At 44.8% G+C, this 27,031-nt stretch overlaps 1 protein-coding gene across 2 annotated transcripts in view; it reads left to right on the top strand.

Annotated features, from left to right (window-relative positions):
• Window positions 1-9,963: 9,963 nt before the first annotated feature.
• The window catches only part of HCN2 (hyperpolarization activated cyclic nucleotide gated potassium and sodium channel 2), a gene marked incomplete at its 5' end in the record, with an annotated part of 83,867 nt that continues 66,799 nt past the window's right edge, over window positions 9,964-27,031 (top strand). The window contains one exon of one of the 2 annotated variants that reach the window (XM_081958515.1): window positions 9,964-10,051. Coding sequence is in view for 1 of the 2 variants with exons in the window: in XM_081958514.1 (XP_081814640.1) it covers window positions 10,096-10,103 (8 nt within the window). Of the gene's footprint in view, window positions 10,104-27,031 lie in introns of both variants that reach the window. The other variant, XM_081958514.1, reaches the window with a different exon arrangement.

Here is a 27,031-nt window from a genome sequence, read left to right as displayed (position 1 = left end):
AACCAGTTTTCACACTTACAACAACACATATTGTGAATACAATGTACAAAACCTGCAACCAATCTTGGGAAATAACCTCAATTGTCCTATCTGTAAAATAGGAATTAAAGCAGAGATTTAAAAAAAAAAAGACAATTCTGTGTGATTCTAAACATGGTAGTATTTTGGGAAATATGTAAACAAGAATAGAAACAAGAATAATGAAAACCGACACTTTCCCAAAATATATTAATGCCTTAAGGCTGACTTCCCTTTCGTTCTTTTTTCTTTAAAATGCGAAAATGACTTCCCATTTGCATTTTAAATTTAGCTGAATTCCTTCTTGGGTTTTCAGAGTATTATGGGCTGTGACATTAACACAATTCTGATCTGTCATCCCCGGGGCTGCCTAAATGAAGAGAAGGGAATCATTTCCACCACCCCCTCCTGGGGAGGAATTAGCCAAGGCCTAAAAAGTCCACCACGCTTTCTGAGTGCAAGGATGGTATATTCACTAAATGTGATCTGATGTTCATTTGCTCTCTGTGAACTTAATCTAATTTACCACCTTGCTATTTTGGGCACTGTCTGTCCATTGGAGTTTCACTTTGGAAAAGGAAGAAAGAAGGAATGTATTCTCTGTCCCGAATCTTTCCTTAGTTTGGCTGTGGCAGTCCAAACCTGGGTAATGCTTTAGGTTAATCGAACCAAGACGATCCTTTAGTACCTGAAGAAAAGAGTTTATTCCTAACTAGCTGGACACCCGTGCTTTACAACGAAACTATGTGATTGGGCTATGCAGGAGAAATTTAGTTCACAATCTGTTGGTTCAGTGGTGGTCGGTGATTGAAACACGTAAGGGACAATCGCTCCTGCTGCCTTGAGTCCAGAAGCAGTTCCATAGGTGGAAGGCGTATACATTTTGGTGAGGTACCAATGTTTAGTACTATAAGAAACCCCAGACCACTCCTGAGTGAAAGTGTGGAACATCTGCCAGTTTGAACTGAGGTAACGGAATGTGAGGCAACCGGCAGTTGGAACAGAATTCTTTTCAGATGGGGAGGGGAAGTAGAATTCCTTAGCATCAGTGTGTGTTTTGCTGTATAAGAAATACTAATGATCTGATGTCATTTCGAAAAATCCTTTGTTACCGAGCACCTAGAAGCCAAGATGAACATATGTGCCAAATTTCAAGTTTGTAGGCTTTATGGTTCTGGAGATTTCGTGATGAATTGAGTGGTAGTTGCAGCATCCCCATAGTCACATGACCAAAATCCAGATGCTTGGCATCTGACTTATGATGGTTGCCATGTCTTGGGGTCATGCAATCATGTTTTGTGACCTTCTGACAAAGTCAATGGGGGAAACCAGATTCACTTAACAGCTGTGTTATTAGCGACTGCAGTGATTCACTTAACTGTGGCAAAAAAAGTCATAATATGGAGCAGTCCTTAAACAACTACCTTGCTTAGCAGCAGAATTTTTGGGCTCAATTGTGGTCATAAATCAAAGGCTAGTTTCATTTGAGGAAATTGTCTGTTTTTATTTTTCTTCTTTCCATTCTTTGTTGACATATTTCCACAAATATTATGACTTTTTAACCTTCACTTTTTCTTCTTCTGACTCGCTCCTTTTATCCCCGCAATTTTACATCATTTATTTATTTATTCCCTTAACACGTTTCTACAGCCAGCCAGCCATCAGACCACTCCCAATCAAATCATTTTAACAACTGTAAAACACAATCCATTAAAACACAATTGTGTTGCCATCTGCTTGTCGCTTACTCTTCCTGCCCCTTTCCCCCCCCCCCAGCAATTTCTTCCTGCTTCCAGTCCTTTCTGATGTTTTCCTGCCCTTCAGAAGAGCCTCTGAAAAACCTTGTCTGATACAAAGGTATGTGTGAATGACCTTGGGAGACCAAAGGAACAACCAGAGCCTAGCAACCATCTTACAAAAGGTCCCTCAGCCTCACAAAAGGAAAAGGGAGGTGGGAAGCATCTCATAGGCGGCTGTTCCCTGTTTTCTGAAAAGCAATATTCAAAAGAGGGATGAGGTGTTTTCAGACCCGGCAAAGATACTTTAAATTGTAATTGTAAACCTCACAATAAAACTAGAGTTAATACTCCCGCTGCTTGCCTTTTTGAGGTCATTGCGCAACTGCCTTTAATGTGATTGGGAATACCACAAAAGGCAGATGCTACAACCTGGCGTTTATATGTTTGCATGTTTTGGTTTTTTGCATTGTTCTTCTATTTTACGATCTTTTTATGGATTTGCTGCTATTATTGATCATACATTGAGTGTGTGGGCCGAACAGGTGGCTTTATAAATAGTTCCCATAAACGAATGAAGGAGAAGCCTCCCTGTATTTTTCCTCTCATCCTTTTTTCCCCCCTTCTCTTTGCTCAGGGATACCTTTTTCTTCTTCCGGCACTTCCTCCCTGCCATTTCTTTTTCCCTCAACCTCCAATGCCCCCCCCCCACTTCTTCCTCTTTCTGTTCTCTCTCTGTCCTTCGCATCTGCCTTTCCCTACTCTCAATCCTCCCCTCACTTTCTAAAGCTTCTTTCCCCGCCTATCCTCCATGCCGCCTTCTTTCCCACGCAGCCATCGCCCCTTCTGTCTTTCTCACCATTCCCCCCCCACTCCACACTCCCAAGGGAGGAGGGTGTCTCCCAAGAGATGCAGGCCTCAGTTCCCCTGCACTCCTCCCCTCATTCAGGCTGGGGCCAAAACTGGCCTCCCATGGATTAAGGTCCTGCTGGGCGAACCATGAGGAGGCCCATGAGGAGGCCGGAGGGGGGACACGCTGAGCTGGCCTCTCCCCAGGATGCCTCGTGGCATCTTTGACCTTCTCATGCCCTCCCCGTCTTCCCCCTTCTCTCTGTGTCCTCCTTTCCCTTTTAGTGTTGCCCACTCCCCTCGTTCCAACTCCCCCCTCTCTGCTGCCTCCCTTCCTTCCTCCCCACCCTCCCCCTCCCACCTTTTTCCCTCATCCCCCCTCAGTTGCCCCCTCATCTCCCCTCCCTCAACTGCTTCTCTTCCTCCATCCCACTCTCTCCCCCTCCCCTCCCCCTCCCACCCTTTCCCCCTCATCCCCCTTCAGTTGACCCCTCCCCTCCTTTTCCTCCTCCCTCTCCACCCCCTTCCTTCTCCCCTTCTCTCCCCTCCCTCTCCCCCATTTCCCCCCTCATCTCCCATTACCCCATCTCCCCTCCCTCAACTGCTTCTCTCCCTCCCCATTTCCTTCTTGCTTCTCCTACTCTGCCCCCTCCCTCCCCCTCTCATCTCCACTCTCACCTTTTCCCTCATCTCCCCTCCATTGCCCCCTTATCTCCCCTCTCACACGCACTTCTCTCCCTCCACTCCATCCCTATCCCACCTTTTCCCCCTCATCTCCCCTCCCTCAAGTGCTTCTCCCCTTTCCCTCCCCCTCCTCTCTCCTCCCCTTCTCTTTCCCCCCATTCCGCCCTCAGTTGACCCCTTATCTCCCCTCCCTCAAGCTTCTCCTCTTGACCTTTGACTCCCTCCCTACTTCTCCTCCCTCTCCCTCCCTCCTGCTCACCTTCCCTCCCACCTTTCCCCCTCATCCCCCTCAGTTGACCCCACATTTCCACTCCCTCATCTGCTTCTCTCCCTCCCCTCTTTCCTTCCTACTCCTCCCTCTCTGCCCTTCCCCTCCCTTTCCCCCCCTCAGTTGCCCCCTCCTCTCCCCTTCATCAAGCGCTTCTCCCCTCGACCTTTGACTACCCCCCCCCTGCTTCTTCTCCCCCTCCCCCTCCCCCTCCCTCCTCAGCGCCTCCCCTCCGGGCTGCTTGAGCTCCACCTCTGCCGCCGCCGCTGCCGCATCCCGACGCGCAACCGGCTGCTGGTGTCGGGGCGCCTTCAGGTCCAGCATGCGGACGGGAGGCAGCGTCTCCGGCGGCGGCGGCGGTGGAGGAGGAGGCGGCGGCGGCGGCACGGCCCCGGCCCCTGCAGCACCGCCGGGGGTCTCCGCCGCCCCCGGCCCGGCGTCTTCGGGCGCTTCTCCGCCGCAAGAGGAGGGCGCCAAGGGGACGCTGCTCTCGCTGCAGCGCGGGTGCACCATGGGCGGCCGCGCCGGCAAAGGGGGCTCCCCCAACGGGGAATGCCGCCGCGGGGACGAGGGGGGTCCCGAGCAGCCGCCGCCCTCCTCCTCGCAGCCCAAGGTCTCCTTCTCCTGCAGCCCCGAGGGGGGCGGCGGCGGCGGTTCCCCGAAAGCGGCCGAGGAAGGCGACACCGGTGGGGCCGAGGTGGAGCCGGGCGTCGGCGAGCCCCGCGGCGCCCAGGCGACTTTCATGCAGCGGCAGTTCAGCGCGATGCTCCAGCCGGGCGTCAACAAGTTCTCGCTGCGGATGTTCGGCTCGCAGAAGGCGGTGGAGCGCGAGCAGGAGAGGGTCAAGTCCGCCGGCGCATGGATCATCCACCCGTACAGCGACTTCAGGCGAGCCTCGGGACAGCGACCGCGGGAGGGGAGGGAGGGGTGGGTGTGGGTGGGTGGAAGTGATGCTGGGGGGGGGGGGAGGGGGGAGGACCAGAAAGAGAACTTCTCCTGATCGACCTTTTGGCCTTTCGGAACAGACCTAAGAATGAATCGTAAAAGAAGTTCTCTAAAGTATAGGAAACGTGCGAATAGTCAGCATAACTCCTAGATTTAAATAAATGACAACGGGATTGTTTATAGTATGAGATCCTTAAGGTATTGGAGATTAAGCTAAAATGAGATTAAATCAGGAATAAGATTGTATATTTTAAATGCCGGCACAAAATAGGTATACCCAGACGACACACTGGTTGTTGGAAAATGGATTGTTTATATAAAAATAAATTTCAAATAATAAAAAAAAGAAAGAAATAGATGAACTAGAATCCAATAGCCTGGTGGAAGGGATCTCGGAGGTCATCTAGTCTAAACCCCTGGTCAAGACAGGAGACCTGACTGCATCCCGGTCAAAGACAGGTAGTCCTTAAATTACGACCGCCATTGAGCCCGACGTTTATGTTGCTGCTGTGAGAAATGTGTTAAGTCACTTTTGCCCCATGGTATGACTCTTTCTTTGTGTGTGTGTGCCACGGTTGTTAAGCGAATCACTGCAGTTGTTAAACTAGGGACACGGTTGTTAAGTGAATCTGGTTTCCCCACTGACTTCTCTTGTCATCAAAGGTGAAGTTCGCATGACTCCAGGACTCTGCAACCATCACAAATGTGAGTCAGTTGTCAAGCATCTAAAGGCAAATCACGGGATGCGACAACGGTCTTAGGTGTGAAAAAAAGTGCCGTTATAACTTCGAATGGTCACCAAACAAACTCTAGGGCTACCTGTAGTAGCAGCAGTAGCTTTGGAATTTTTCTGATCCTGCCCTTAAAGGAATGACCTCTTCCCTCCCTCCTGTGGGATGCCTGGGGTGGGTTGGGGAGGCCAGAGCTGAAACCTTGAGGCAGGATCAGATGTAAGCTCCCCAGCTCCACAAAGAAGAATATCCAGGTTGACAGCTTGATGTTGCATCTCCCCTTGGTTTCCAGCTAAGGGTGAGAGCCCGCGGAAGGACCTCAGTTGCAGTAGGCATCCATCAAATCAATGCACCGTCTCCCTCCGGGCACGGAGCGTGACAGGGGGGGAAAAATTCAAGTGAATCCGTGCCATCCGGATGGGGCAAAGCAGAATTGCTGAGAAAATGGGGGTGAAAAACAGGGGTCACTCTGTTGTTGGGAAGGATGCGTAGGAAAAGCTCTAGATTTCTGGCCAGCACAAATTGCAGGGTGAAAAATTTGCAAAGGAGGAGAAGGACAATTGAGGCAAAACAGTGACAGTCGGTGGGAGAAGTAGGAAAGAAAGGGGGGGAAAAACACTTGGGGCTGCGATGGGTTCCAGAAGGGCCAGGCTGAGAAATTTTGGACAAAAGGAAGGAGGAGAAAAATCTGTAGAGATTCTCAGTCATCCAGATCATAGTTGTCCCAAAGGTGCTTTTTCAGGAGGCAATTAGACTTTCTTGTTTTTCCTTGAAGATGTTTCACTCTTCATCCAAGAAGCTTCTTCAGCTCTGACAGGATAGTGGGGATTCACCACTATCCTGTCAGAGCTGAAGAAGCTTCTTGGATGAAGAGTGAAACGTCTTCAAAGGAAAAAAAAACCAAGAAAGTCCCGTTGCCACTGAAAAAGCACCTTTGGCAGAAGGAAAAAATGTGTTTATTTATTAGGAAGACAGTTGCACTGGTTTATCAGGCCGGCTGTTTTCCTTTGGATGGATACAATACAATACAATACAATACAATACAATACAATACAATACAATACAATACAATACAATAGCAGAGTTGGAAGAGACCTTGGAGGTCTTCTAGTCCAACCCCCTGCTTAGGCAGGAAACCCTGTACCATTTTAGACAAATGGCTATCCAACATCTTCTTAAAGACTTCCAGTGTTGGGGCATTCACAACTTCCGGAGGCAACTTCTGTTCCACTGATTAATTGTTCTCACTGTCAGGGAATTTCTCCTCAGTTCTAAGTTGCTTCTCTCCTTGATTAGTTTCCACCCATTGCTTCTTATGTTTAGGCAAGGGTTTTAAATCCTGTTGCTTTGCCCAAATCTTTTTGAAGTGATTTTTTAAATTTGTAATTTGCATTTCGGGACCATTGTACATTGTTAATGTTGCACCTAAAGAGAGCTTAGTTATATCTTCATGGAGCGGGCAGCTTATTGGCTTTCTAAATAAATTATAGGTACAGGTTTCCCGAGCGACTTTGAGCTATTCCTGTGGTTGTTTTAATACAAGCCAAGAATGAAAGGAAATAGCTGTCAGGACATCTAACTGGTGTTTGGAACAAAGTAATAGATCAGCCTTGAATGCTTTTAAGCTTTTATTTCTAAAGGAACTTGAGAATTCTTAATTGGGATTGCAAAAGGTCAGGATCAGATTCACAATAGTAACTCAAGGGATGAATCAGAATCAGAATAGATCTGGAAGGGACCTTGGAGGGGTTCTACTGGTTAAATGTCCTCACTGTTTCTCCTTAATGCCAGGTTGCTTCTCTCCTTGATTAGTTTCCATCCATTGTTTCTTGTCTTGCCTTCTGGTGCTTTGGAAACTACGTTGTCCCACTTCTTTGTGGCAGCCCCTCAAGTACTTGAAGACCGCTGTCATGTCCCCCCCTAGTCCTTCTTTTCTCTAGACCAGTGTTTCTCAAACTTGGCGACTTTAAGTCCTGTGGACTTCAACTCTCAGAATTCCCCAGCCAGCTATGCTGGCTGGGGGATTCTGGGAGTTGAAGTCCACAGGACTTAAAGTCGCCAAGTTTGAGAAACACTGCTCTAGACTGACCATACCCAATTCCTGCAACCGATTTTCATGTTTCAGCCTCTCCAGGCCTTTAATCATCTTAGTTGCTCTTCTTTGCACTTTTTCCAAAGTCTCAACTTCTTTCTTTGTAATGTGGTGACCAAAACTGGATGCAATATTCCAGGTGTGGTCTTACTTACAAAGCAATATTAATATTTCACGTGATTTTGATTCTATGCCTGTTTTATGCAACCAAGGATTGCATTAGCTTTTTTGGCTGCCGCTGCACACTTCTAGCTCGTGTTTAAGTGATCGTTCACTAGGACTCCAACATCCCCTCTCACAGTTACTATTTTTGGCCACCTTATATTCTTAGAATTGAGGCATCTGCAAATACAAGTTTTACTTCCAGAGCTATTTACTAAGTTGGAATGCATTGTACCATTTCAAACTTGCTGTTATATCGTATTCCTGTATTGCTTTAAACCACGGTTTATTTTATTGAACGGCCCCCGCTGAGCAGGCTTCCCAAAACAACTAAGCCATCAATCATAGTTGGCAGGCATGTTAGACTACAGCCAAGCTACTGTCATGTGGCCCAGAATGGCATGTGAATACAGTACAAAACTTAAAGGAGAGCATAAATCTAGATACCGGTAGGATTAAAAAAAGATTTTTTTTAATTCCATTTTGAGCTCACGGTTGTGACTTTATGGGAGACAGAAAATTCCTGAGGGCTTGCCAGTTATCCTTGATCGCTAGATTGCAGTCAATCTTTTGGGCATAATAAATATAAATCTTGAGCATTAAGCTTGTTCACTGTTGCTGAGTGGTGGACTTACTCACCATGAATCAAACCTCAATTGGTAAGGTTCACGCCACAAGCATTCAACCGAAGTGAAAAATAACCTTGTGGCATCTTAAAAATCAACACGTATAATATACCAGAGTGCCTTTTTTACTTCCAGGTGCTGCTGAGCCTCCAAGAGTCCTTTGCTTTTGCAAAATCGGGGAATTGTGGAAGTCCAGCACATAACTGGATTGGAAAAAAGGCGTTGGGATATTGTAGTTAAATTGTTAGTCTGTCTGGAAAATTCTGGGAGTTGAAGTCCACAAGTCTTAAAGTTGCTAAGTTTGGAAACCCTTGCTTTAGATTAGAAGCATTTTTAGCTGTTGATGTTAACAGTTTTGAAGTTGGTCAGAAAGGAAACCTGAGGATTTCTTTCAAGCCATATATGGGGAAGTGAACACTGATAAAATGAGTTTATGACTATTGTCCTTCAGTTCAATTTTAGTCTGGGAAATGTTAAGCGTTGGCTTCCTGGATGAGTCCTGCATTTTTTCTGGCAAGGTTTTGGGGTTTGTCCTTGCCTGTTAATTCTTTTCAGGGCTGGGAGCAAAGGACTGGTCCAAAGTCACCCAGTTGGCTTTCATGCCTCAGGCAGGACTAGAACTCACAATCTCGTGGTGATTGACCCAGATTCCCCCATCTGTCTTTCATGGCTAAGGCGAGACTAGAAGTCGCCATCTCTGAGTGATTGGCCCAAAGTTATCCAGCCAGCCTTTGTGCCTAAGGCAGGGCTAGAACTCACGGTCTCCTAGTATTTAGCCTGGTGCCTTCACCAAACTGCCTCGCTGCAGAAAGTTAACCTGCTTTTTACTCTCCAGGTGCTAAACCTAAATGCCCCTTTTGTCCAACTGATTCTGTTGGCTGGGATTTTTACAAATTGAAGCTCCTCTTCTGACTGAGGCTTCCCAAGAGCATGAAGCAGACTCCTTGTCCTGACAAAAAAAACCCTTTTATTAATTGACTGTGAATTCTGCTCATTCACATCCAGCAAAGTCTTTTAAGGGAGGATTTACAGTCACAAACCTTCTCTGGCTTAGAGAGCTGCCCCTGGAGCTTTGCATAATTCCCAACCTCCGGTCCTTCCGGCGCACCCTAAAAAGTTGGCTTTCCCAGCAAGCTGGCCTGGCCTGAATAAAATAAATTATTAATTTTGATTGTTAATTTTAATTTAATTTCTAAATCTCATTGTAAATGTCTATTATTATTATTTTTTGGATATTCTATTTAAACTTTCTTTTAACTTTTGTAATATGTGTTTTTTATGTTGTACGCCGCCCTGAGTCCTTTGGGAGAAGGGCGGCATATAAGTCCAATAAACCTAAACCTAAACCTAAACCTAAACCTAAACTTAAACCTGCCAGACCGATATCTGCAGAACTTGGCAAGGAGTCTTGGAGAGTCACGAGCCAATTAAGCAAACTAATTGTCTCCTCCAAACTCCACTCCCCTTTCGCTCCTCTTTTATTTCCTCTGGGAGGGGCCATTCATCATCCACCAGTGCCTTTACTTTAGCCGTTCCCTTCATCTGGCAACTCTGCGCATGCGCACACTGGGAACAGGTTCCAGCTATTCATCTGCCTTACTGATGTCTGACTCTGAAGGCAGCTGATAACTGGCATATGGCCCTGGCCCTCACTCTGCCTCTGACACAGAGCCCTCATCAGAGCCTTCCCCAGACTCCAGGACTGGCCCATGTTCCTCCCCAACCTCCTCACTGTCCGAATCTGTTTGCCAGCTCTGCTGGTGGGCCACAACTGCTCCAGTGCAAATAGATGTATGTTGCTTAGAATATTGGTTAGAATTACAGTTCAATTCTTCCTTTCATTGAGATGTATTGGCAATGGTGCCCACCCCTCAAAGGCCACGTTCCCAATTGGCTTGCACAGGACTATGGGAGAAGTAGTCCAACTCTTTGGAGGCAGGGTAGGTGGGAAGAGTTGAAGTTTGTTTTCTGTTTGAAGCTGGAAATGTTAAGGTTGGTGACCTTATGGGATTGGGTGGGAATAAACATGAAACTTAGCCCCTTCAATGGGGTTTGGTTGTTTGGGTTGGGGGGGGTGGGGGAAGTTATCTTAATTAAGCGGATAGTTTTAAATGACACTGAGCAGATACTGGAAAAAGCTGGTTTGATGCAACTTTCAAATCAAATCTTTACTACTGCCATAGACCAGCATATTAATGCAGCTTTAATGTTTTAGTTACCGTGTTTCCCCGAAAATAAGACAGAGTCTTATTTTCTTTTGACCCCTGAAATAAGCGCTTGGCCTTATTTTCGGGGAGGTCTTATTATTTTTGAGGTGCAGGAGGCAGTGAGCGTGGTCACCTTATGGATGCTGCTGTGTTGCGCCTTACTGGGCCTGCTGCTCTTTTTGCGGCGGCCATTAGCGTGGCAGAAGGGGCGTAGTGGCTACGGTGTGGGAGCGGCCATTAGGTAAGGGCGTGTGGGATGCATGGGGCATGTTCCCCCCTCCCTTTCCCTCCTCCGGCCTCACCTCTTCATCTTGTGTTTTGCGTGGCAAGCAACCAGAGGAAATGGGGGGACCAGCTGTTGCATGCATTTAAATATTTTCGGGGAGGGCTTTTATTTTAGCGCATGCAGTCAAAAGCCCAATTTGGCTTATTATCCATGGAGGGCTTATTTTAGGGAAAACAGGGTATTATTGAAGTTATTCTTGGTAGTTTTATCATTATGATGCACTGAAATACTGAGAAGGCAACATCAGAAGAGGTAGCCTTCATTTTACGACCACTATTGAGAGTAGAACAGGGGTGTCCAAACTTGGGAACTTTAAGACTTGTGGACTTCAACTCCCAGAATTCCCCAGCCAGCCATGGCTGGCGGGGGAATTCTGGGAGTTGAAGTCCAGAAGTCTTAAAGTTCCCAAGTTTGGACACCCCTGGAGTAGAACTTCCATCGCTAAGCAATGGGCTTGTTAAACAAGTCACACCCAATGTTATGCCTTTTTCTGCCATAGACGTTAAGTGAATCACTGTGAATTTGGCTTCCTCATTTGAGTTTCCTTGTTGGAAGCCCCCCCGCCCTCACCCTCCGGGCAATCATTGTAGATGCCTATTGGCTGGCAAGCACCCAAATTATTATGACATAAGTGTGGGATTCCGTGATGGTCATTAGTGCTAAGGATCAGTCACAACTTACTTTTTCCAGCACTGCTGTGATTTTGAACAGTCATTAAACGAATTGTCATAAGTCGAGGACTACCCCTAACCATCGGGGCTTTTTTTGGGCAATGGATAACATAAGGAACTGGGTATGTTTAGCTTAAGAGAAAGAAGGACTAGGGGAGACATGATAACAGTCTTCCAATATCTCAGGGGTTGCCCCAAAGAAGAGGGAGTCAAGCTATTCTCCAAGGCACCTGAGGGAAGAACAAGAAGCAATGGGTGGAAACTAATCAAGGAGAGAAGCAACTTAGAACTGAGGAGATATTTCCTGACAGTTAGAACAATTAATCAGTGGAACAGAAGTTGCCTCCAGAAGTTATAAATGCTCCAACACTGGAAGTCTTTAAGAAGATGTTGGAAAATCATTTGTCTGAAATGGTGTAGGCTTTCCTGCCTAGGCAGGGGGTTGGATTAGAAGACCTCCAAGGTCCCTTCCAACTCTGCTATTGTATTTGTATTGTAAGGTGACTTTCTCAAGTGTCCTTCGAGAAGTAAAGTACAGCTATTCCTCGATGTACAACCACAATTGAGCCCATAATTTTTGTTGTTAAGCGAGATATTTGTTACATGAGTTTTCTCCCATTTTACGACTGTTCTTGCCTCAGTTGTTAAGTGAATCACGGCCGTTGATAAGTTAGTAGCACAATTGTTAAGTGAATCAGAATTTCCCCGTTGACTTTGCTTGTCAGAAGGTGATACAAGGGGATCACATGACCCCAGGACACTGCCATGGTCATAAATATGAGTCAGTGGCCAAGCGGCTGGATTTTGATCATGTGACTATGGGAATGCCGCAATGGTTGTAACACTGAAAAACGGTCATAAGTCACTTCAATGCTGTTATATCATTGAACGGTCACTAAGTGAATTGTTGTAAGTCAAAGACTATCTGTATCGGATCCTAACCAGCATAATTAAATGGAGCTGGAGACCATTAGAAGTCTGCAAAATTGAAATTGAAGTTCACAAAAAACAAGAGTTGGAAGGGACCTTGGAGGTCTTCTAGTCCAACCCCCTGCTTAAGCAGGAAACCCTATACTGTTCCAGACAAATGGCTATCCAACATCTTCTTAAAGACTTCCAGTGTTGGGGCATTCACAACTTCTGGAGGCAACTTCTGTTCCACTGATTAATTGTTCTCACTGCCAGGAAATTTCTCCTTAGTTCTAAGTTGCTTCTCTCAGTGAGTAGTTTCCACCCATTGCTTCTTGTTCTCCCTTCAGGTGCCTTGGAGAATAGTTTGACTCCCTTTTCTTTGTGGCATCCCTTGAGATATTGGAAGACTGCTATCATGTCTCCCCTGGTCCTTCTTTTCATTAAATATTAGACATACTCAGTTCCTGCAACCCTTCTTCCTATGTTTTAGCCTCCAGTCCCCTCATCATCTTTGTTGTTCTTCTCTGCACTCTTTCCACAATCTTTTTTGCTTCTCTCTTCGACCCATTGCTTCTTGTCCTGCCCTCAGGTGCCTTGGAGAATAGTTTGACTCCCCCTTCTTTGGGGCAACCCCTGAGATATTGGAAGACTGCTATCATGTCTCCCCTAGTCCTTCTTTCTCTTAAGCTAAACATACCCAGTTCCTGCAACCGTTCTTCCTATGTTTTAGCCTCCAGTCCTTGGCTTACAACAGTTCACTTACTGATCTTCTGAAGTTACAACGGCACTGAAAAGAATGACTTATGACCAGTGTCCACACTTACGAATATTGCAGCATCCCCCATGGGCATGTGATCAAAATTCAGGTGCTTGGCAACTGGCATGTATGATGGTTGCAGTATCCTGGGGTCACGTGATCTTCCCAGGTGGCTTCTGACAAGCAAAATTAATGGGGGAGCCAGAATTGCTTAACAATGTCATGATTCACTTAAGAGTTGCAGTGATTTTCTTAAAGGCAAGGAAAGGTCGTAAAAAGAGTATTGTGGCCCACTGACAACCAGCAGAGCAGGTTGCAAAGTTGGACAGTGAGGAGATTTGGGAGGAACACGGGCCAGTCCTGGGGGCTGAGGAAAGCTCAGGCGAGGGCTCTGTGCCGGAGGTAGAGAGGGAGATAGACAGCAGTGAGGCAGAGGAACAGCTGGAGCCTGTTCCCAGTGTACACATGCGCAGAGCTTCTAGAAGACGAGAACAACTAAGAAAGCAGGGTTGACTTAGGAGTAAAGCCACACCTTGGAGGTGATTGGCCCCTCCCACAGGAAACAAAAGAGGAAAGAACGGGGAGGGGGCTCTTGCATTCAATTGTTTCAAGAGTGGAAAGTTCTGTTTATGATTATAAGAGACTCTGTGCCAAGTTTTGCCTTGCCCTGTGTTTGGAAACTAGTTATCTGGCAGCTCTCCAAACGAGATAAGGTGTGTGTTGATAAATATTCCTCTGAAAGACTGTTGGATAAGCCTTGCTGACTGTGAATGAAAGGAATTCCCAGTCGTGTAAATGAAAGACGTTTTGCTGGGACCCAGACTCTGCTCCATGCTTTTTAAGGAAGCCTAGGTCAGAACAAGGAGGCACAACCCACTTAACAACTATCTCGCTTAGCAATGGAAATTTTGGGTTTGATTGTGGTCATAGGTTAAGGATTCTCTACCTATCTTAACATGATATATACTCTCTAAAAAGTGTCTCTTAGCCCAACCCACCTCACAGGGTTGTTTTTGTGGGGCAAACGAGAGGAGGAGGAAGTATTAGGTGTTTTCACTGCCTTGAGCAAAAATAAATCTAATAAATATACCTGAATTAACCAAACACAGTTATTCCCAGGCTAAAGAACTCAACGGTTAGTCTAGGTTAGCGTTATTGGATGCATCCCATCTTAATTCATGCAAAGATCCATCCAATAATTGCACTCAGAATAATTTCAGCCATGCTTAAATCTGGTTAAGGACTCAATTCACTCAATGGATTAGAGGCCTGATAGCATTTGCCATTTATTTCCATGGATTTCCAATAAACAAAATACTACAGGTTAAAAAAACATGATTGCTGTTGTGATGTACAATATACTGTGTGCTATATATTACTAATACAATTTTTCTTGTTTTTTTTCTTTGTTACATTTTATTGCTTTTTGTGTTTTTTTCCTCTTTGACCATGAATGTACGTCTATCATAATTATCTTTATATTGGCCCTTTTCTATTTTTTTTGTCTTACTTTTTAAAAACATGAACTAAATAAATTAATTTTAAAAATCTGATTAAGCACTTTGGTAGTAGTTATAAAATACCCAATAAGTGCTGGGGAATGTGGATGTGTAGATATTGCTGTACTTAAGAGTATATTAGTCCAGATGGATGGATGGATTGGTTAGATGCTGAGCACTTTCCATATTCTTTCTTTCTTTCTTTCTTTCTTTCTTTCTTTCTTTCTTTCTTTCTTTCTTTCTTTCTTTCTTCCTTCCTTCCTTCCTTCCTTCCTTCCTTCCTTCCTTCCTTTTGTTTCTTCTTCTTTTTTCTTTCTTTTCTTTCTTTATCTATCTATACCTCATCCATATCGCGCGCTCTCTCTATATCCATCCTTCTTCTTCTTCTTCTTCTTCTTCTTCTTCTTCTTCTTCTTCTTCTTCTTCTTCTTCTTCTTCTTCTTCTTCTTCTTCTTCTTCTTCATCATCAATCTAGTCCATCCATACTGTATCTCTCTATATATATACATATATCCATCCATATCTCTATCTATCTATCTGTCTGTCTGTCTGTCTGTCTATCTATCTATCTATCTATCTATCTATCTATCTATCTATCTATCTATCTATCTATCATCTATCTATCTACCTACCTACCTACCTACCTACCTACCTATCATCTATCTGTCTGTCTGTCTGTCTGTCTGTCTGTCTATCTATCTATCTATCTATCTATCTATCTATCTATCTATCTATCTATCTATCATCTATCTATCTATTTTTCTAGCTACATACATACATACACATATACCTATATCATCTATCTTGTCTGTCTGTCTGCCTGCCTGCCTGCCTGCCTGTCTATCTATCTATCTATTTATCTAATTTCTGTATCACCCTTTTCATGTAAGCAATTGTGTGTGGTTTACAAACAACATAATAAAATAATGTTTAAAAAGGTTAAGAGCACAGTAAAAATTAAAAATCAAGGTAATTTAAAGAATTGGGGGAATGCTACATCTGCAGAACTTGTGAATACTTCCTCGCAAAAGATTCTGATAATGCCCTCTGTTGAGACGTGGATTATCACTTGGGGCAGTCAAGTATCTGCATTGAAAAAAAACCCGGAAAAGTGGACTAATATCTTGATATAGTTTACTCTGTCAATTGTTTCAAGCGTCTAACCTTGGGTGTCTGTGAAAGGAATGCAGAGTACAACAGAGTGCTGGGTTTTTCCAGCGGCAGCAGCAGCAAACTCTTACTAGCAATTAAAATAATAATAATAATAATAATCCCAATTTCCCAGTGCTTTATCTTTGCATTCTACTTTCCTTATTTCCCCCCTTAAATACCTGCTTTGTGCCTTGGAGAATATTTTATCCCGAACGTTGGCTATACTTGCGTAAACTTCAGGGGCCTGTTAGTGACATAACTCGGGCTGGCTGCTCGTGCAGAGTGCAGGACCCAAAAATATCCCAAGTGTGCCAGCTTGGAGAAGTTGGGAAGAGTTTGGAACAATTGTTGAGACAGGACCGGCCTCAACTGACCTTGGGCAATAAGGGAAGAAATGCAGGCTGTTCTTTTTAGGAACCCTTCAGAAATGGGGAGGGGGAAAGCCACGGCCTTGACTAAGGTGCTGAATAAATTTACAATTCTTTTTTTTTTTTTTAATGACAGAAAGCACAATAGGGTCAGAGGTCTTGTGCTTCCTCCCCTCCCAATTGCAAACCTGCTCCCCACTGCCATCCGGCTATGGGATGGGGAGGGGATCATTATTGCAACCACCCTGGGGGGGGAGGAGGGGGATTATCCTCTCCCTCCCTCTCTTCTTTTGCAAAAATGTTCAGCTGCTTCCATGGTCTTGCAAAGCATCCCTGGTGGGTTCCAGGGCAGCCTTTGAGAGGGATGGGGGAGGAGCCCCCTTTAGGGGAGAAAAAGGAGGAATCCATTTTGACGTGGCCTTGAAAGCAAGGACATTCCTCCTCCTCCCTCTCCCCCCCCCTTTCCATCCTTAGAAGGTGACAGAGCTGAGAGGCGGGAGGAATAATGAGTAAGTCTTTTGCTGCAATTCTGCAAATCAGAATTGTGGAGGGGGGGTGGAAGCTTGGCCTTGCTGTCAGTTTTTGGAGAAGAGCTTTTGAGCAAAAGGTGGTTTGTTTCAAAATCTCTCCCCCTCTCTCTCTTTCTCTCTCTTTCTCTCTCTTCCTCTCTCTTTCTTCCTCTCACTTTCTCTCCCCCTCTCTGTCTCTCTCTTCGTTTCCTTCTCTCCTTTTTCTGTCTCCTTGTGTGTCTCTCTTCCCCTCTCATCTCTCTCTATATCTCTCTTCCTCTCCTCCCCCTTTCTTCCCTTCCCTTCTCCTCTCCTCCCCTCCCCTGTCTTTCTCTTCCTTTCTTCTCTCTCTCTCCTCCCTGCTCCTCTCCTCTTCCGCCCTCCCCTCTTCCTTCCCTTTGTCTTCCTCTTCCTCTCTTCTCTCTCTCTCTTCGTCTCCATCTCTCTTTTTCTCTGTCTCCTTGTGTGTCTCTCTTCTTCTCTGCCCTCTTTCTCTCTTTTCCCTTCTCCTCACTTCCCCTCTCCCCTCCCCTCCCTTCTTTCTCTTCCGCTCTTCTCTCTCTCTCTTTGTCTCCCTCTCTCCTTTCTTTTTCTCTGTCTCCTTGTGTGTGTGTCTCTTCCTCTCCGCCTTCTTTCTCTCTCTTCCTTTCTCTTCGTCTCTTCCCTTCTCCCCTCTTTCTCTCCGTCTCTTCCCTCTCTCTCTCCTCTCTCTCTCTTTGTCTCCCTCTCCTTTCTTTTTCTCTGTCTCCTGGTGTGTGTGTGTCTTCCTCTCTGCCCTCTTTCTCTCTCTTCTCTCTCTCTCTCTCTCTTCGCCTCCCTCTCTCCTTTCTTTTTCTCTGTCTCCTGGTGTGTGTCTCTCTTCTTTGCCCTCTTTCTCTCTCTTCCCTTCTCCTCTCTTCCCCTCTCCCCTCCCCTCCCCTCTTTCTCTTCCTCTCTTCTCTCTCTCTTCTCTCTCTCCCTCTCTCTCTCTCTCTTCGTCTCCCTCTCTCCTTTCTTTTTCTCTGTCTCCTGGTGTGTGTCTTTCTTCTTCTCTGCCCTCTTTCTCTCTCTTCCCTTCTCCCCTCTCCCCTCCCCTCCCCTCTTTCTCTTCCTCTCTTCTCTCTCTCTCTCTCTCTCTTCGTCTCCCTCTCTCCTTTCTTTTTCTCTGTCTCCTTGTGTGTGTCTCTCTTCCTCTGCCCTCTTTCTCTCTCTTCCCTTCTCCTCTCTCCTCCTCTCTCCTCCTCTCCCCTCCCCTCCCTGTCTTTCTCTTCCTTTCCTCCCCCCCCCCTCTCTCTTCCTCTCCTCTCCCTCCTTCCCTCCTTTTCCCCATCTTAAATTCTCCTCAACTAGCTGTTAGTCAGGTTGGGTGCAGTTGGATTGACTGTTTTGATTGCCTCGGTTGCTATTTCTGTAGCAAAGGTACAGATGCCAAAAGGATCTGCTGTAAGTTTGCTGCACTTTCAGCCGCAGCTGCTGTGTTTTCGTGGTGGCAGGGATGGGGAGAGCGGATTCTCCCAGGCCTGTGCAAGGAGCCCTCCCCTGACAGTCGCAACTGGGATCAGAATTTCCGTTGCTAAGCAGGGCAGTTCTTAAGAGAGCTGCGTTCGATTTTATAGCCCTTTTTTTGCCACTGTGTTAAGACTACAGGTAGCCCTCGACATACGACTCCAATTGAGCCCAAAATTTCTGTCATTAAGTGAGACATTTGTTAAGGGGGGGTTGCCCCAATTTACAACCCCTTTGGGACCATGGGAACTGCCCCCCCCCAATTCCCTGACTCTTTAGGTTCCCCTCCCCTTTGTGTCTTCATCATCTTTCATCATTGATGTGTTTTATCTGACTGTACACCGCCCCGAGTCCCTTTGGGGAGAGGGGGCGGTATAAAAGTCTAAATAAAAGTAAAAAGTAAAGTAAAGTAAATCCCCCACTGTGCATCCTCTGTGCCTTGAATTTTGGGATCCTAAGCAGGATAGGGACATGGTGGCTCAGTGGCTAAGACACTAATCTTGTCAATCAGAAAGGTCGGCGGTTCGAATCCCTAGCGCTGGGTAACGGAGTGAGCTCCTGTTACTTGTCCCAGCTTCTGCCAACCTAGCAGTTCAAAAGCACGTAAAATATACAAGTAGAAAAATAGGAACCACCTTTGGTGGGAAGGGAACAGCATTCTGTGCGCCTTTGGCGTTGAGTCATGCCGGCCACATGACCATGGAGACATCTTCGGATAGCGTTGGCTCTTTGGCTTTGAAACGGAGATGAGCACCTCCCCCTAGAGTCGGGAACGACTAGCACATATGTGCGAGGGGAACCTTTACCTTTTTAAGCAGGATATTTTGCATCTGGGGCTGATATTATCTGCCAAGGTTATTTGGCTCCTCAAGAAACTTCCAGATTTAAAGATTGCCAGTTTTGGAAAGAGGCCACGGCAAACCACTTCTAAATTGGTGCCAAAGAGAATGGTGTGGACATGTCCGTAAAATCAACCTTGACTCCAGACAGGCTTTTAAAATTGTGATTTTTTAAAAATAAAAATAAAAAATAAACAGAGATAATTTAGAAAGAAAATGAGTATGGATTCTTATTTAGGTCAAAAATGATGGGTTTGGTGTGCCTACCTCAGGGGTGTCCAAACTTGGGAACTTTAAGACTTGTGGACTTCAACTCCCAGAATTCCCCAGCCAGCATGGCTGGCTGGGGAATTCTGGGATTTGAAGTCCACAAGTCTTAAAGTTCCCAAGTTTGGACACCCCTGGCCTACCTGATAGGATTGTCGTGCGAGTAAATAAGCTGCCTCCCTTCAGAAAAGAATTGATAATAGTCACACTTCCTACTGATAAGAATAGAGAAGATGAATAGAGAAGATTGAATTTCCTTCAGTCTTCTTCCTTTTAGACCTGAGGGGGAAATATTTTTATTTTCTTTTTCTTTCTTTGGAACGGATGTCAAAGCCACTCTGCACGGCACCAAGAATGCTCTCCCTTAATATTCATTTAGCATTGGGAGGCGGAGCTGTATGACTTCAGGATAGGCCTATAGCCAGTGTTTTCAACCTTACAAGTTTAAGATACGTGGACTTCAACTCCCAGAATTCTCCAGACAGCCATGTCGGCTGGGGAATTCTGGGAGGTGAAATCCACACATCTTAAACATGCTAAGATTGAGGACAAATTGTGGCAAGTTCTTAAAGAGATGGGAGTACCAGGCCATCTTATTTGTCTCTTAAGAAACCTATATCAAGAAGCAACAGTGAGAAGTGGACACGGAACCACTGATTGGTTCAAAATTGGGAAAGGAATCCGGCAAGGCTCTGTACAGTCACCCTGCCTATTTAACTTATATCCAGAGCACATCATGAGAAAGGCTAGGCTAGATGAATCAAAAGTTAGAATTAAGATTGTCGGGAGAAATATCAACAATCTCAGATCTGCCAACAAAAGTCTAAATAACATTCCTTTCTCAGAGAGTCAAGGACATCCTGCCCTTGGAGTGGCGTGACTGGGAGGCATCTCCAGTTGGAACAGGGTCTGATTGGACTATGTGGTGGTCATGTGGGTGCTGGGAGGGGCTTCAACTTTCTTTTGGGTGGGAAAAACCTGCAAGCGTTCAGATTCAGATTTTCCCAGATGTGCCAATATGACATCTCTAATAAAATGGAACTTTGAGGAGAGTCAAGCCTCGGAGTCTTCTTTTGTTAGGGGAATTATTTGAAACCCTGACACAGTGCTTGTAGGAAGTGGAGTTTGCTCGATGTTTATAGACAAGTGTCTTTCCTGTAGTGTTGGTGGAAATGTTGTTTATTTCTTACAATACAATAGTAGAGTTGGAAGGGACCTTGGAGGTCTTCTAGTCCAACCCCCTGCCTAGGCAGGAAACCCTATACCGTTTCAGACAAATGGCTATCCAACATCTTCTTAAAGACTTCCAGTGTTGGAGCATTCACAACTTCTAGAGGCAACTTCTGTTCCACTGATTAATTGTTCTAACTGTCAGGAAATTTCTCCTCAGTTCTAAGTTGCTTCTCTCCTTGATTAGTTTCCACCCATTGCTTCTTGTTCTGCCCTCAGGTGCCTTGGAGAATAGTTTGACTCCCTCTTCTTTGTGGCAACCCCTGAGATATTGGAACACTGCTATCATGTCTCCCCTAGTCCTTCTTTCTCTTAAGCTAAACATACCCAGTTCCTGCCTCCCCTAGTCTCCCCTAGTCCTTCTCCCCTAGTCCTTCTTTCTCTTAAGCTAGACATACCTAGTTCCTACCTTCTTGGTAGTTCCTTGATTAGGCTGTTGTTCATTATTTGATTGTCTGAGCAAGCCACTGTGTATAAACAGAGACCAAACTGAAAACTCCCTTCTAGCCCTGAAGATGTTACCTAGTTTGTGAGTGAAATGTCTTCAAGAAAACAACTAAGCTCAGAGAGCACCAGGGACACCACAAACGAGAAATCCTATTTATGCAATCGGTGTGCCTGGTGCAGGACACAGAAATCACTCCAAGCCCACACTTTAAATCTTATGCTTCCTTCTCTTTAAGCTTGGATCCAACATATTTTTTGTTTTTTTACAGCCTTAGGAATGGAAGATAACTTGCTTTATTTTTTTCAATGGGATCTGCTTGGCTGGAGCTGTACTTGTTGTCTTCTTGTCCCCTTGCAAGACGAGAAGGTGGGGAAAAATCCAGCCATGTTGTAGAAGTTGCTCACTTTATCCTGACCAAAAAAAAAACACAGATTAACAGATTAATAGAATTGGTGTTACAACAGGCAGAAGGGATGGTAAATAAAGCAACCCAAACTGTATATTATAACCTATTAAATGGAATAACATATGTATAAGAATGACAAATGTAAAGAAGAATAACAATTATGTCAATAATAGTAATGATAATGATAACGATGATAATAATAATAATAATAATAATAATAATAATAATAATAATCAGCTGCTCATAGACAAAATGGTACTAAAAATGCAAAATGAAGGAAAACAAATTTAAATATGGCGTGGATTGATTACAAGAAGGCATTTGATTCATTACCCCACAGCTGGATTAACACCTGTCTGGAAAACTTTGGAATCAGCAAAAATATCTGTACATTTTTGAAAGCAAATATGCAAAAAATGGCAAACAGTTCTAACAACAAATGGGGAGAACATTGGTGAAGTCAACATCAGACGAGGAATCTTCCAAGGGAATTCACTTTCACCACTACTGTTCAACATTGCATTAATTCCACTGACAATAATCCTACGAAACACAAAATTGGAATACCAAATCTCAAGACAACATGGCAAGATAAGCCATCTACTATACATGGATGACTGTATGCAAAAAGCCCCACTGAACTTAAATCAATAGTCAACACAGTTCAACTGTTCAGCAGTGACATCAAAATGAACTTTGGGCTTGAAACATGTGCTATATTATCCATGCAGCGAGGAAAAATGGAAAAAAACAGAAATAATAGAACTGGGAAATGGAAATATAGTGAAAGCATTAGCAAAGGATGATGGTTACAAGTACCTAGGCATATTGGAAACAGATAACATCTTGAATGAAAAAGTCAAAGAGAACGCAAAAGGAATACATCAGGAGTGTCCACAAAATATTAAAATCAAAGCTGAATGCTGGAAACATAATTAAAGCCATTCATACATGGGCAGTTCCAGTAATACGCTACTCAGCTGGAGTCATCAGCTGGACTCTGGCTAAACTGGAAAACTTGGGCCGGAAAACACGTAAACTTTTGAATATGTACTACGCTTTACATCCGCGAAGTAACATCGACAAGTTGTACCTGCCAAGAAAAATAGGTGGCAGGGGGCTATTGCAAATCCATCAAACTGTAGAAGAAGAAAAATGAAGTTTGAATGATGATGTGAACCAAAGTACAGAAAAATTGGTGCAGGCTGTGAAAATGGAGAACTGCATAAAAACAACAGAAAGAAAGGCAGAATATAAGGAAAAACAGCTGGATGACAGATTAAATAGATGGAAAACCAAAGCTTTGCATGGACAGCACTTGAAAAACGTTGAAGGAAAATGTGATGACAACTTGACATGGACAAGGCTTAAGATGGGAACTATCAAGAAAGAAATGGAAGGCTTAATACTGGCTGCTCAAGAACAAGCACTACAAACTAATGCCCTGAAAGCGAAGATACAAAAATCCAACCCAACCTAAACTGCCGACTTTGCAATAACAAAAGTCGAAACTGTTTCACATTTAATATGTGAATGCAGCAAAATCACACAAACTGATTACAAAGCTAGACATGACCAAGTTGCTAAATTAATCCACTGGTCATTATGTAAAAAATATGATCTACCTGTATCCAGAAAGTCATGGGAACATAAAGTGGAAAAAGTTACTGAAAATGAGAAGGTGAAGATCTTGTGGGACTTTCGAATACAAACGGATCGTCATTTGGAACACAACACGCCAGATATCGCGGTTGTAGAGGGCCGAAGTGTACAGTTCATTGATATCGCTGTTCCTGGAGATGCCAGAGTTGAAAAAAAGAGCTAGAAAAAATCATGAAATATCGCGACTTGGCCATCGAAATTATATGGCTATGGATGAAGCGTGTAAGAGTGATACCCATTGTCATCGGGGCACTTGGCACCATGTCCAAGAATTTTACAAGATACATCCACAAATTCCTGCAATAACACCAGCGGAACTGCAAAAAACTGCGCTACTCGGAACATCTTATATTTTAAGAAGGTACTTGGTTGATACCTAAGACGCTGGCAGCAAACCGTATCAACCATTAGCACCAGTCACTGGTATTTGTAATGCATTTTTGAATGTTTAGTTGGCTGAGTTTCATGTTTAATGAATAAGGTAAATAATAATAATAATAATAATAATAATAATAATAATAATAATAACAACAACAACAACAACAACAACAATAATAATAATAATAATCCGGCGAAACAACTGGCCGCTGTGATACAATCGTATCGTATAATAATAATAATAATAATAATAATAATAATAATAATAATAATAATAATAATAAAAAATAATAATAGAATGGTATGTAAGAGAATAAAAAAATAAAAAATTTGGAAAAAAAAAGATTAACAGAGTTGGAAGGGACCTTGTAGATCATCTAGTCCAACCCCCCTGCTCAAGCAGCAGACCCTATACCAGGGGTGTCCAAACTTGGGAACTTTAAGACTTGTGGACTTCAACTCCCAGAATTCTGGGAGTTGAAGTCCACAAGTCTTAAAGTTCCCAAGTTTGGACACCCCTGCCCTACACCATTTCTGACAAATGAGAGTCCAATCTCTTCTTGAAAGTCTCAAGTGATGAAGCTCCCACAACCTCCGAAGGCAATTTCTGTTTCCATTGAATGATTGTCCTCACGGTCAGGAAATTTCTTCCTTATTTCTAGGTTGAATCTCTCCTTGGTCAGTTTCCATCTATTATTCCTTGTCTGGCCTTTGGGTGCTTTGGAAAATAGCTTGACACACCCCCTCCTCTCTGTGGCAGCCCCAAATATTGGAAGACTGCTATCCTGTCTCCCCTGGTCCTTCTCTTCACTAGACTGGCCATGCCCAGTTCCTGCAACCATTCATTGTATGTTTTAGCCTCCAGTCCCCTCATCATCCTGGTTGCTCTTCTCTGCACTTTTTCTAGAGTCTCCACATCTTTTTTATTGCGTGGTATCCCCCAGGGAAGATATCATTGTTTAATTTTAAAACCTTGCTTCTGTGGCTGTCCTCGAGAGTCACATCTGTAAAATGGGCAAAGCATCGGAATGGTGAAGGGGGAACCCTTGCAGCTGGTCACGTTTGAGAAATGTTGGGGTGCATTTGGCTCGTTTGCTCTTTCGGATTATGAAACTGGAGGCTTTTAAAGAAGAGACTGGACAGTCACTGGTCTGAAATGGTATAGGATCGTGATGGCGAGACTATAGCATGCGTTTCACAGGTGGCACACGGAGGCCTCTCTGCCGGCACACAAACCATCACCCCAGCTCAGCTCCACTGCACATGCGTGCCTCCCGCAAGCCAGCTTATTCTTGATTCTCTGCTGCACATGCTGAGGATGCACAGTATGCATGGGGGGGAGGGTTGCCCACACATGCGACGGGGCAGCATGGGGGGTGCAGCGTCTCCCATGTCCCGTTTTTGGTCCCAGGAGGCTTCAGGGAGGCCTGCTAGGCCCAAAACAGAACGCAGGGGGGGGGGGGTGTCGCACAAGCATGTGGGTTGGGGGAGGGTGAGCGGGGGGGGAGCACGGACATGTGCAGAGGACCAGGGCGCATGTGGGGGTGCATTGTATTATGGGTGTGGGCACGTGCACCCTGCACACTTTTGACACACAAGTACAAAAAGATTAGCCATCACTGGTATAATACAATACAATACAATACAATAGCAGAGTTGGAAGAGACCTTGGAGGTCTTCTAGTCCAACCCCCTGCCTAGGCAGGAAACCTTATACCGTTTCAGACAAATGGCTATCCAACATCTTCTTAAAGACTTCCAGTGTTGGGGCATTCACAACTTCTGGAGGCAACTTCTGTTCCACTGATTAATTGTTCTAACTGTCAGGAAGTTTCTCCTCAGTTCTAAGTTGCTTCTCTCCTTGATTAGTTTCCACCCATTGCTTCTTGTTCTGTCCTCAGATCTAAGTATAAGATCTCCTGCTTGAGCAGGGGCTGGACTAGAAGACCTCCAAGCTCCCTTCTAGCTCTATTCTGATTGATTGATTGATTGATTGATTGAAAAACAAACCCCAGTGTTTGGGCCTGCAGATATTTGTTGGCAGCCTTGAAAGCATCTATTGATGTTTTATTGACATTTCTGGAAAGACGGGAGATGCCTGTTTTTCATGGACGCAGCTTTTCATGGAAACGGCTTTCTCGTAGAGATCTCATAGGCAACGAACACAAAGCCTTTTTATGTTTTGTTTTTTTAAATGCTACCAGCTGTCATTCTTGTAGCAGTGGCTTCCACCCATGTGTGCTGGTATGTAGGAATGACCTTGGGAGAATGGAGAAACAGAGACCGCCAAGGGGAAAGTCAGATAGGAGTTTGGTGTACTTTGTCATTGCACATTGTGCAACAAAATTAAATGCCATTTTCAGTGTACATTATAGCTATAAAAATGAAAACACAAACACACATCCTTCATGTGCTATAGAACCGAAACTGAAAACCCCTGATATTGCATTAATATTGCACTATACCGTAGAATTCAATATAGTTACTGCCCTGGGATAGAAGCCTGTTTGTCCTTGTTTTTATTATCCTGTACCGTCTGCCAGATGGTAATAGTTTAAAAAAAAAAGGTGTCCAAGATGAGATGGCTCTTTAAGAATGTTTTGAACTTTCTTAAGGCAGCAGGAGCTATAAAGCTCTCCCAAAGAGGGGAAAGGGCAACTAATGATCCTCTGGGCAATGAAGTTGACCCTCTGGAGCGCTCTCCTATCTGCCACTGTGCAATTGGCAAACCATACTCAAGTTGTTGTTAGTTGCGAAGTCATGTCCAACCCATTGCAACCCCCATGGACAACATTCCTCCAAGCCTTCCTGTCCTCTATCATCCTCCGGAGTCCATTTTTGCTAATGCCGACTGCTTCGGTGACTCCATCCAGCCCCCTCATTCTCTGTCGTCTCCTTCTTCTTTTGCCCTCCATCTTTCCCAGCATGAGGCTCTTCTCCAGGGAGTCCTTCCTTCTCATCAGGTGGCCAAAGTATTTGAGTTTCATCTTCAGGATCTGGCCTTCTAAAGAGCAGTCAGGGTTGATCTCCTCTAGGACTGACCGATTTGCAGTAAATTAAAATACTCTCTATGGTGCAGCGGTAGAAGTTCTTCACCAGCAGTTGTTGTTTCCTGAGAAGTCTCAGGTGGTATAATCTCTGCTGGGCCCTTTTGACCAGTGCTGCAATGTGAGTTGCCCCAGGTCAGGTCCTCTTTTATGATAACACCCAGCTTAGCCCACAGTTGGATAATGGGCAGGGCAACAGTCTCAGAAGGTACCCTCCATAGTTTCCTCTGCTGTAAAGGGGAGGGTGGGAAATTGCATTTTCAGACTTGCAGGGTCGTATTAATATAGGATGCAGTGTCTCAGGGGCTAAGACGCTGAGCTTGTCGATCAGAAAGGTCAGCAGTTCGGCGGTTCGAATCCTGAGCATGGTGTAACGGAGTGAGCTCCCGTTACTTGTGCCAGCTTCTGCCAACCTAGCAGTTCGAAAGCACGTAAAGAATGCAAGTAGAAAAATAGGAACCACCTTTGGTGGGAAAGTATCAGCATTCCGTGAGCCTTTGATGTTTAGTCATGCCGACCACGGAAAACATCTTCGGACAGCGCTGGCACTTCCGCTTTGAAACGGAGATAAGCCTCACCCCCTAGAGCCGGAAATGACTAGCACAGCGATGGCGAACCTTTTTTGGCTCGCGTGCCATAAGGGGGGGAGCGCAGGGGGGTCGTGTACAGGCATGCCGCACCCATAATGCAATGCGCAACCCCCCAGTGTGCATGCCCGCACTACAGGCGCGACCCCCCCATTTTTGCATGCTTTTTTTGCCCTCCCCAGGCTCCAGAGACAAACCTCAGAGGGTCATT

Source organism: Natrix helvetica (genome assembly GCF_964273705.1).
Source record: "Natrix helvetica genome assembly, chromosome: 1".
NCBI classification, from domain to species: Eukaryota; Metazoa; Chordata; class Lepidosauria; order Squamata; family Natricidae; genus Natrix; species Natrix helvetica.
This window is presented reverse-complemented; position numbering and strand designations above follow the sequence as displayed.